The 11,179-nt window shown below is 41.2% G+C and overlaps 1 protein-coding gene across 1 annotated transcript in view; it reads left to right on the top strand.

Moving 5' to 3' along the window:
• bcap31 (B cell receptor associated protein 31) overlaps window positions 1-9,502 on the top strand; it is an 11,709-nt gene extending 2,207 nt beyond the window's left edge. Inside the window, exons 2-8 of the mRNA XM_069716597.1 lie at window position 1; window positions 1,798-1,898; window positions 2,041-2,185; window positions 6,413-6,548; window positions 8,640-8,766; window positions 8,905-9,005; window positions 9,137-9,502. The exon at window position 1 is cut by the window's left edge and continues 99 nt beyond it. Of these exons, the coding sequence (XP_069572698.1) occupies window position 1; window positions 1,798-1,898; window positions 2,041-2,185; window positions 6,413-6,548; window positions 8,640-8,766; window positions 8,905-9,005; window positions 9,137-9,163 (638 nt within the window). The 3' untranslated portion in view covers window positions 9,164-9,502. The remainder of the gene's footprint in view (window positions 2-1,797; window positions 1,899-2,040; window positions 2,186-6,412; window positions 6,549-8,639; window positions 8,767-8,904; window positions 9,006-9,136) is intronic.
• The last annotated feature ends 1,677 nt before the right edge of the window (window positions 9,503-11,179 follow it).

The raw sequence follows: 11,179 nt of genomic DNA, 5'->3' as shown, positions 1-11,179 counted from the left end.
GGTCAACACACACACACACACACACACACACACACACACACACACACACACACACACACACACACACACACACACACACACACACACTCGACCTGCTTTAACTATAAAAACTGAATTTGTACAATAATGCGACCTTTTTAAGTTCACGAGGACCAAACGGGGAAGCTGAAAAAATATTCAACTATAACACACAAAATACACGTGCTATGTTGCTATAGCAACGAGCCGCCATGTACTGAAAACATTCTGTGTCCAGTTTACTGTCTGGTTTCACACACACACACACACACACACACACACACACACACACACACACACACACACACACACACACATCGTGTGGACTTCAACACAGATCGTCTCTGTGTGACTGATCAGATTAAAACCTCCTGACTGAAGCGCTCGTCGGCTCTGATTCACTCACAGACGAAACAAACTGATATCTGTTCATCAGCAAAACATCCAACGCTTAATGATGTATAGCAGGAAGTTCGAGCTCCGATTAACAGAACATTTCAAATCTGAGTTTTTTTTTTATTCCAGTTCTGGTCTTTTAAAATTTAGATTTAAAAAATTTAAAGAGGTTCATTGGGAAAAGATCCACATTTTAAAAAAAAAACAACATCTGGAGTGATTCATGTAGAAAACGTTTAGCTGCTGAAACAATAAAAGAAGTTTGTTAGTTTCAGGTAAAATAATGTTGAATGATTATTTATTAATTAATTTGGTGTTTTGACACAAACTTTTCTGTTTCTAATCACAGTTTTTGTCAGAAAAGATGTTTTCGATCAATAACTGCAGCCACCAACCTGTCAATCACCCTGATCAATAACGTGATCAGCCTACAGGTGGTTTAATCCTGACGGACAGTTGAAACAGCTGATCTGTCATCATCCTCCTGTCAATCAGCCTCACATCAGTGCGATTGAATCAGCTGATCGGACGAATTCCTCTGAAAACGCATAAATGATGAGTCAGCAGCTTCATTATTGATCTGAGGGCTGAAACATCTGGACAGATGTTGTTATTAAAAAAAAACCTAAAACCTCACATCTCACTCAGGAGGAGAGTTTTATGTTTTTTAAAACTTCAAGATTTAAATCGGGACTCGTCTTCTGTTGGACCACTAGATGGAGCCAGAGCTCCGGGTTGATTGACAGCTGTCGGCTGCTCCTGTTTAGGCCTGAGTGTTGTAACTACGGATTGGATATAGAATATATGAGTGGGGGAGGTGGGTCTTGTTTGATTGACAGGCCTGTGGTGAAGTCAGGTTACAGCTGGCGGGACGTAGTATCATCATGTTTCCCGTCAGATCCACCGCTGGCTCCTCCCCCCCAGCTCGCCCAAATATGGTCACTTCCCGCTCCAAAATAAAGAAGACGACGGCGACGGATGAAATACTCGAAATCAAGTCTTCAGATTTTAAAACGTCGATCATAAAATAAAATTTCTTGATAATCGTTCATAGAAAATGCGACGACGTTTCTCACCACGTTCGTAATGTTTTTTTTGTTTTTTTACAAATCAATCAGAAGCTTTTATTTTGTAAACAGGAAGTCCCCCTCAAGTCATCTCCCCAAAGCTACGATTCTTTACTTTACTTTATATTATGTTTATATTCTAAAATCATTTTACGATGTAAATACTTTTTTGAAGTTGATGATTTTTATTGTGCGATACATTTTTAATTACATATTTAATTTTTCTTTCACTTTTAATTGTTACTTCTTTTTTTTTTTGATGGATCCTGTTTCTTTTTCTTCTTTTATTCTGTTGTGACTTTTTTTTTTTTTTCAGATGGAGCAAAATCTTCAAGTCCCGCATCATTCAGACCATCGCGCTCTACGGGAACACGTCGTTCATGGTGGCCATCGCCATCCTCGTCTTCCTCCTCATCGGCACGTCCCAACCGCCTTTCTCTTCACGAACCAAGTTTAACAAGTGTTTTACGTGGAGAATAATAACGCGTTGATGTGTGTGTGTGTGTGTGTGTGTGTGTGTGTGTGTGTGTGTGTGTGTGTGTGTGTGTGACGTGTTCAGACGCCTTCCGTGAGGTGAGGAAGTACAGCGTGACGGAGAAGGTGGATCTGACCAACAACCCGACGGCCATCGAGCACATTCACATGAAACTGTTCAGAGCTCAGAGGAACGAGTACATCGCCGGCTTCGCCCTGCTGCTCTGCCTGTAAGACACACACACACACACACACACACACACACACACACACACACACACACACACACACACACACACACACACACACACACACACACGAGATGCAAACATGAAGCCTCATTTAATCACAGCAGGTTCATAATAATAATGATAATAATAAAAAAAAGAGACACAAATCAGGGCCAAAACTTTGTAAAAAAAAATGTAACCTTAAGTTCGAGTAAAAATTTTACATTTTCTTCAAAATAAAAGTGTCGAAAATTGTATTTATAAAGTACATTTTGCACACAGTGTGCGTCATATAGATTAAACAAAACAAAATATTTCTAAGATGCAATAAATATGATTTAAAACGGTGTGACGTCAATAAGGTGGTGATTTAAAAAGAATCGGTTATTAAAAGGCAGGAAAATAAAATATTAACTACAAATGATAGAATAAAAAAAGTAAAAGCATATTTTAGAAATCTCTAAAGGGATTATTTTCAGATGGACCTCCAGAAAACTAATAAGAAGGAGTGACTTTAGCTAACAACACCGAGATAACTGATGGACACATTTTATTCACTTTGGATTTGATGAGAGAAGTTGAATGGGAGTCTATGGAGCCGGAGGCTTTTTGGAGCCGACCTCTAGTGGCACTCGCTGGTATTGCAGCTGAAGACACTTCTGGATCAGAACCATTTTACAGACCTGAAGCTACGAACATTTTTGTGACCATCCTGTGGTTTGGAGGCCCCCTAGTGGCCCTCGGGTGGTATTACACTTTAAAGCTTCATCTTTACATCCAACTTCTGCCTGAACGAAGTCAGAGTTTAAAATCCCTGAATGTGACGCTGGACAGTCTCCTGTCCCCCGGTCACGGAGGACGTCTGTCTCCCTCAGAGCCGTGATGTCCCGATGAAGAGGAGACATAGGATGATGATGAAGAGGAGGGAGACTAACTGCTCCAGAATACCAGCAGTCAGACGACACACTGATCTAAACACACAGGAATTTTACAGTCAGACGGAAAGAATGAGCAGCTGACTGTGTGTGTGTGTGTGTGTGTGTGTGTGTGTGTGTGTGTGTGTGTGTGTGTGTGTGTGTGTGTGTGTGTGCGTGTGTGTGTGCGTGCGTGTGTGTGTGTGTGCGTGTGCGTGTCCACTGTACAGTGTAAATCCGTCGGCCTCTCGCTCTGATTGGACCGGCAGCTCGCAGGTGTGAATTTGTCCCGCCCCCTGATTGGCTGAACCCCCAACGCCCCCACCACCACCCCCACCACCCCCACCACCCCCACCCCGGTTCAGAGTCAAGACGTGACTCGACTCTCGATTGGCTCCAGAGTTCAGTGACGTGTCGGCTCGTGATTGGTTGGACGGCTTGTTGTCGGGCTGAACATCCGTAAAGTTACCAAAACAAGACGGATAGAAAAAAAATGAAAAAAATGAAATAAGAGTAATCATAAAAGATCAAATAAACACAAAGAACCAAGATGCTTTTATTTTGACTTTTTGTTTTTAAATAAACGGAGGCCAGTGGATGTATTTAACATAAGTAACCAGTAGTAGGAAGTTAATGTAAAAGTAAGTCATATTTTCAGCTATTTTTTTTAATATTATTTTACTTTTTATCACAGTTTTGTGGCATTTAATTGACATTTTAAATCACGCATTATACATATTTTTCAAACATTTTATTTGTGTGTTTTGCACATCTTGGCTGAACTTTTGTTCCCATAGTTGATATTTTGTTCCCATAGTTGATATTTTTCTACTATTTAAATTTTTTTTTTTTTATCACCTTCAGCCGCTCGGCTCGTTCTGAGGTTGTCGACGTTATTTTGGTTCGTTGATGTTGAATAATTGCAGCATTAAACATGAAATTGAGAGCATGGCTCCACCGCTCTGGTGGCCTCTGCGACCCTCCAGCAGGGGGCAGCAGCAGATCAGCCGGGTCTCCGCTGGTCTTCGGTGCGTTCAGGTTGCAGCAGCTGCTCGGTGACTCACCGCAGCAGCAGCAGGCAGCATGTGATGCATCAGCTGCTGCTGTCTCGGTCCGGGAGAAAAAGCGCTCCAGCGTTTAGACCGAGCCCTCCTGAGGAGGAGGGGGGGGGTTGGAGCAAGAGCTTGGAGGGGAAGGCCGAGGCGCTGGCAGCTGCTCCCGAGTATTTCAGGCCTGTTGAAGTAACCGACGGCCATATTTGGAGCGGAGAAGAATCTCCTCCTGCAGACGGAGGCGGGAAAACCTCCGTTATTTAACTGCCGTCGGTCAGAAAGCGTTTCCTCTGATCGATCCGGAGGTCAGAGGTCGATCAGGCTCGGAGATCCGAGTCCTAACGAAAAGCAGTAAATATAGATTAATCTGCCGCTGAATATAGTCCCCCAACTAATGTTTACTCCTGTTAGTGTCATTTAAAAAAAGATCTGCAGAAACCAGTGAAGCAGATAAATTCAATTTGGATGTTTAGCATCTTTTATTTATTTGTGGTTGGATTTTTAGTCTATATTTGTTTTTTTATTATAATGTAAATAATAGTAAGGTTTTGGGGGTTTTTTTACGTCAAATTTGACGTTCGGTGAGTTGAGATCAAAATTGTTTGAATTCGTGGCAGATTTGATAAAAAAAAATCTAAATGTTATTTGAGTTTTAAGTGAGGTTTTTTTTGTTTTTTTGTTTTTTTGCGCCAAAATTTCGGGAATTATCAAAACATTTCAAGTCGAGGAAAAACACATTTTTATATTTTTTTACCACCTCCCTGTTTGAGTGATCTGTGGTGACTTCCTGTCGTAATAATCCTGCTGCACATCCCAGAAATATTTGTCTTGTAGTGTTTTTCTTTCCGTTTTGGGGCTCAAAGTGATAAAAAAACGAGTCTAAAAGTGACGTATCTTTCCAGAACAGACGGTTTGTGACTAATATAGAACACAGAGGCTCCTTCTGCCTTTCAAAATAAGAGCTTTAGATGTTTTTATAAATCACATTCATTCAACACTAAAAACAAAGTTCAGTCTTTTACAGCAGGAAATGGAGAAAACTCATTGAACGTGTTCCTCGTTCCCGTCATAAGACCACATTTCCCACAATCCCTTTCACTTCCTGTTGTTAGCTAGCAGCAGTTTGTTTTGATGGTGAGAGAAGGGGCGGAGCCTCGATGGTTGGAAACGAACACTTATTGTTGGTAACAGTATAAAATCAGCCTTTACGCAGATGACACACTATTATATGATCGTTATGCTCATTTCACGTTTATTTATAGTAATTATTTCTGCTTTTCTTCGCTGATATTTTGTTCTAATTTTATAGTCGTTTGTTGTTATTTTGTGTTTCTGTAGTCATTTTTTTTTCTTCAGTTTTATTTTGAAAGGCAACTTTATGATGTCATAATTTCAGCAGAGATTCTGTTCACGATGTTGTTGTTTTTTTGTGGAAAAGCAAGAATTTTTTGCAAAAATGGCAAAATATTGTGGAGACCGGTTGAACTTGAACCTCTGTTGGCTCGGTGTGGATCCGATCCGGGTCAGAACCGGGTCGGCCTATGTTGGGACCTTTCGGCCGGTGGCGTTCTGTCGCTGCCTTTGACACATTTACACTCTGAGAATAGCAGCGGGAGCGTGTCGAGTCCCTGAACGCATCGCAGAGGGGAGACACGTGACTGTGAACTCACCGCCCACGTGGTGGACGGAAACGTTCACGTCTGCGGAGCGAAGTCGGTTTCAGTTTGGAGGTCAAAGTCGAATGACTTCAAATAAAAGAACACAACTGGACCGCTAATTATATAATAATAATAAACTTTATTTTTAATATCACTTTATTACGAAATATTGAATAAGGCATTAAAACAGAAACAATTCAACAACTCAATTAAACCAGTATGAAAGAAATAAAAATGGAAAAACAGACAAAGTATGTTTAAAGATTTAAAAGATTAACTTTTATTAATCACTATAAGAAAATAGACGAAACAACAGCACTTCAAATATGTTTTTAAATGGAGGATGTACTTCCTGTTTCGTCACATCTTGTCCGCCAGTGAACCAGAACTTTAAATTGATATTTAAAGATTTAATGTGATTAAATACAGAATGTTGAAAGATTTTTGATGAGAATTATTCATTTAAAAATAACAGCAGCTCTTATAAACTTCTCATATTTATTCATGAGTCTGTATCGACGGTATCGATCCATATTCGGCCCGATCGTTTATTTTATCGTGTGTGTGTGTGTGTGTGTGTGTGTGTGTGTGTGTGTTTTGCAGGCTGCTGCGTCGTCTGGCCACGCTGCTTTCCCAGCAGGCTTCACTCATGGCGTCCAACGAGGCGTTCAAGAAGCAGGCAGAAGGTGCCAGCACGGCCGCCAAGAAGTACATAGAGGACAACGAGCTGCTGCAGGAGGTGAGAGACACGTACACACACACACACACACACACACACACACACACACACACACACACACACACACACACACACACACACACACACACACACACACACACACACACACACACACCAGTGTGACAGGAAATGTTTCCCGACCTCAGTAAAGTCATTAAGATTTTATAAAGTCCTGCTGCCGTGTCCTCGGCTCACCAGCGGGGGGCAGCACTGATCCGCTGCTTCTCTCTGGGTTTTTTTTCTTGGATTTCTTGGACGCAGAGAATAATACAATAAATCTAGATTGTAATCTTTCCTCCGTCCCTTTCATATACAGATGTAAAACACAGATATCAGAATTTATGAGGCGACAAACAGTAGCAGAATTATTATTTTTTTAATCGCCTCCGGGTGTGGAGACAGAGTTCAGGAGGGCAGCGCTGGGCGTTGATGTTCTGGTTTCCAGAAACAACCTCCTACGCAGTCATTCATAAAGCGCCTGCAGGTGAGTGTTGAACCACATCGTCGCGGTCGACAGCAGAACAGATTCTCCCGTTCAGAGCGTCATCAACCGTCGTTCTTTAAAAATTCCCCAAATGGACTCGTTCCAGTGAGGCGTGAACACGTTGGAGGGTTTGTGTATTTTCTCTCCGTGTCAGTGAAGATCAAATAAATGAAATGAGAACCGAACAACACTTGGAGGCTTTTTTTAAGGACTCGTTTTCAGTCACTTTATCTCGTTTTGCGTCACTTTTGTTGTATCTTAGCGTCGCTTTGCGGCCGATATGCGTAGTTTTACGGTTGCTTTGCAGATTTGCGTAATATTGCAGCTGTTGGCATCGTTAGCAGAACAGATTCTCCCGTTCAGAGCGTCATCAACCGTCGTTCTTTAAAAATTCCCCGTTCCAGTGAGGCGTAAACACACACACACACACACACACACACACACACACACACACACACACACACACACACACACACACACACACACAGGACTCTCTGCTGCAGGACTTTCTGATTTCAGGATTAAGTGAATTTCAGATCCGTTCAAAATCAAATGTTTGAAGTTCGACCGACGCTGAAAAAACAAACAAACGTCCACAAAACATCCGATGACGCAACGACGTTGGTGAAAGATGAACATCGTTAACTTCTCACGGGGAGAAGAAAATTATTCTTTACTTATATTGTACTTTACTTTATCAAATGATAAACTGTGAAGAAATCATCAGAAAAATGTCATATTTTCAACTGAAAACACAAAAAATTTAATGTGACAAAGAAAAGAAGCAAATTTTACTGTTAAAAAGTGAATTATCAATTATTATTATTATTGTTAAACCAGATTCTGATTATCAAATAAATCTTGAGCTCTAAAAGCGCCAGTAAACAAACTTTCATTGAAAACACGACCTTCAAAATAAAAGATTTAAAGACTGAATCGGCTCCAGCTGCTTTAACATGAAGTTTATTTTGTATAATTCTGTGTTTACGGTCTCGTTGCTGCTGAATAGTCGTCGGTTGTGTTTAAGTCTGAGGCGGAGGATCGGTGAGGATCTCCTCCCGCTCCTCCTCCCGCTCCTCCTCCCGCTCCTCCTCCCGCTCCTCCCCCTCGTGTCTCTAAACTCAGGTTTTATGGCTGCAGTTTAAATGTCTGAAGCTCAGCAGCTGTTCGACTCCGTCACGCCGACGCTTCACTCGCAAAATGAAAACTCGTACAACAGAAATCTCTCGCACAGTTTTTACCCACAACCCCCTCTGTTTCTTTCACCTGTTTCAACATCGATAGAAATATGAATAGTTTTTTTTCCAGAAAGTGTTTTAATGTCTCTGATGACAGACAGGAAACACATGTCTCCGCATTCACGGGGACTGACAGGTGTGAATACCAAACGCTGCTCCCCCCCTCCTCCTCCTCCTCCTCCTCCTCCTCCTCTTCCTCGCCCCTTTTTACAGCTTTTCTCCATAAATGTGTAATTAGAGTTTTAAGTGACTTTTTTTAACTATAACTTGTGAAACGTGTTCGTAAACGTCTCCAGCAGAGTTTAAAAGTAAAGTTGTTTGTAAAGACAACATCTGTTGACGCGTGTCGTGTTTCTCCTGTTGCCGTAGAAACTGCGTGACGCCGGCATCGAGGTGCCGCAGGGCGGGAAGAAAGGAGCTGGACCGCAGGAGGAGAACAAGGCTCTGAAGGAGGAGGTGAAGACCCTGAAGGAGGAGCTGGACACCAGCAAGAAAGGTGAGGAGGAGGAGGAGGAGGAGATAGATGAAGGTGTGAGTCTTGTGAGTTCAGGTGAGAAGATGAAAAGTGATGTTTATGAACTGCTCTGTTGTTGTTGTTGTTGTTATATTTTTTGTTGTTGTTTGTATTTTGCAGCTCTGCAGAAGTCGGACAATGACGTCCGTGCGATGAAGAAACAGGCGGAGAACCTGACGGTGGAGTACGACAGGCTGCTGGAGGAGCACAGCAAACTGCTGGTAACACACACACACACACACACACACACACACACACACACACACACACACACACACACACACACACCCCTAGAATTAATGAAGTGTTCGGCGTCTTTGTGGGTTTTTACCTTCCTGTTTTCTGTCTGCAGGCGAGCAGCGACAAGAAGTCGGACTGAGGAGGACGAAGACTCTTCTCTCATCTTCATCTTCATCAAACGGCCCCGCAGCTTCTTCGTCCTCCTCGCTGGGCTGTGATTGGTCCATCAAGACTGTCTGAGCTTCAGCATGAGACTGTCGACCTGTCCGTCAAACTCTTCTTCTTCTGTTTACATCTTTGTAGCCGAACACTTCTTGTTTAGATTATTTGAATTGATTTTTTTTTTTTACTGTGACATTTGAACGCATCATTCCCCGTTTTTCCCGTTTCCTGTTTCTGCAGAAGGACTCCCAACTTAAATTGTGTTTTTCTGCAGGAAAGAGACGAGTTTCATTCCAAAATAAAAGCCTCACACTTATTCACACTTTTTGCACATTGTGTGTTCAGACGAGGGTGAAAACGTCCTGAAATATCAACTTTGATATCGAGTCTCTAAACTCCTGAAACCCACCGAGCGTCACGTTGAATGTTCAGACCCGAAGTCTCTCGTTTGAAATCGGCTGAAATCTTTTCACCACTTTAAAGTTTTCATTAAAAAAAAAAAGAAACCAATAGATTTAAAGGTGGAAACGTTGAACAGAAGTTCTGCTCGTGTGCGTGATCCGGTTTTTTTGTCTTCTTCTGTCGTGATAAAAACGGTCGATTTGGATTCACGTGTGGTGTGTACGTTGTTTTTGTTTTTTTTGACGATTTATTTTTCTTTCCGTTTCTCGCAAAAACTTGAAACAAAACCCAAAAAAGCCGCGAACATCCGGAAGCTACGTTCACCACCGCAAAAATGTTTTTTTACGTTTCATTTTCAAAATCGGCGCTTTTGAGAATTCAAAACGTACAAAACTGATATCGGTGAGAAAATATTTCCCGAACTTTCCTGTAAATTTGATTCTCAAATGTGTCTCCTAGCAACACTATACTGCGATGATGTCACTGTTGCTTGCGCGTCGAGTTCAACTGTTGGATCGTAACGTGGTGGTTGAGTCATGATGGTTCTCATTTAGGGGACCATCAGGTTACGTTTGTTTTGTGTTTGTTTGATTTGAATTCTTTCGAGGTCGATTCTTCGTGACTTGCGTTTCTTTTCTTGCACGATGAAATTCATTTTTTGCGATTTTTGTTTTTTAGGTTTTGGTTGTTTTGCGAAATTCCACCAACACTAAACTGCTCACTTTTTTTTGTTGCTGTCAACCAGAGACTGTACGATTCCAGAAATTTAGTAGTTGGTGCCAATTTTCAAAAACCAAAGTCAACATTAAAAAGAAAAATGTTTTTGCATTTCATAATAAACTAAATACGTTGCATATTTAAGCGTAGCCTAAACAAGCTAATGTTAGCCTCTGTGTATGTTATGTGTGGCTAAGCTAACATTAGCCTGTTTTAAAAGTTGTGTCTGGACAAGCTAACGTTAGCCTGTGTGAATGTAACGTGCTGTGAAGCTAACATTAGCCTGTTTGAGTGGTGCGCGTGGCTACGCTAACGTTAGCCTGTGTGTTTTAGGGACTTTCAGTTCTGATGAGTCGTTGACGGTAACGAAAAAACGGTTTGTTGTTCCGCTGATTTACGCTTTATTTGTGATGAGGCGCAGATTGAATGTACCTCGTGTTTCATCGCGTTTTACGTGTTCCAATTTATTTTGACTCGAATTTCCAACTTATTTCCTCGTAATTTACAAAAAAAAAAAAATCTGCTACTTATCTGTAAATATGTCGCTTATTTTACAGCAGCTCATCGCAGCCTTAATGACAAAATAGAAGTCCTTCAGTTCCTCATTTTTTTACAGGATCCACTTCATGTTATTGTGTCATATTGTTCTTAAAAGACACTTAAAAAAAGTTTATTGAATTCACGATTTCTCACAAAGCCAGTTTGTTTTTTTAGGACGATCTTTTCTTATTGTAACGGAACTAAAGCTGGAATACATGAAAACACAGAAAGTCATAATTACGTGAAAAAGATGTTGAGAACCAAAAAAAAACAAAAAACTGCAGCAGCGAACGTTTTCTTCATTTCAAACTCTTCTTGGAAAAATCACTAAATT

The sequence above is a fragment of the Brachyistius frenatus genome, unplaced genomic scaffold, assembly GCF_029030835.1.
Source record: "Brachyistius frenatus isolate BFR_SWC_R1_liver_20210118 unplaced genomic scaffold, ASM2903083v1 Contig_159, whole genome shotgun sequence".
In the NCBI taxonomy this organism is placed as follows: Eukaryota; Metazoa; Chordata; class Actinopteri; family Embiotocidae; genus Brachyistius; species Brachyistius frenatus.
Note: the sequence above shows the minus strand (reverse complement) of the source record. Positions and strands in the feature narration are given on the sequence as shown.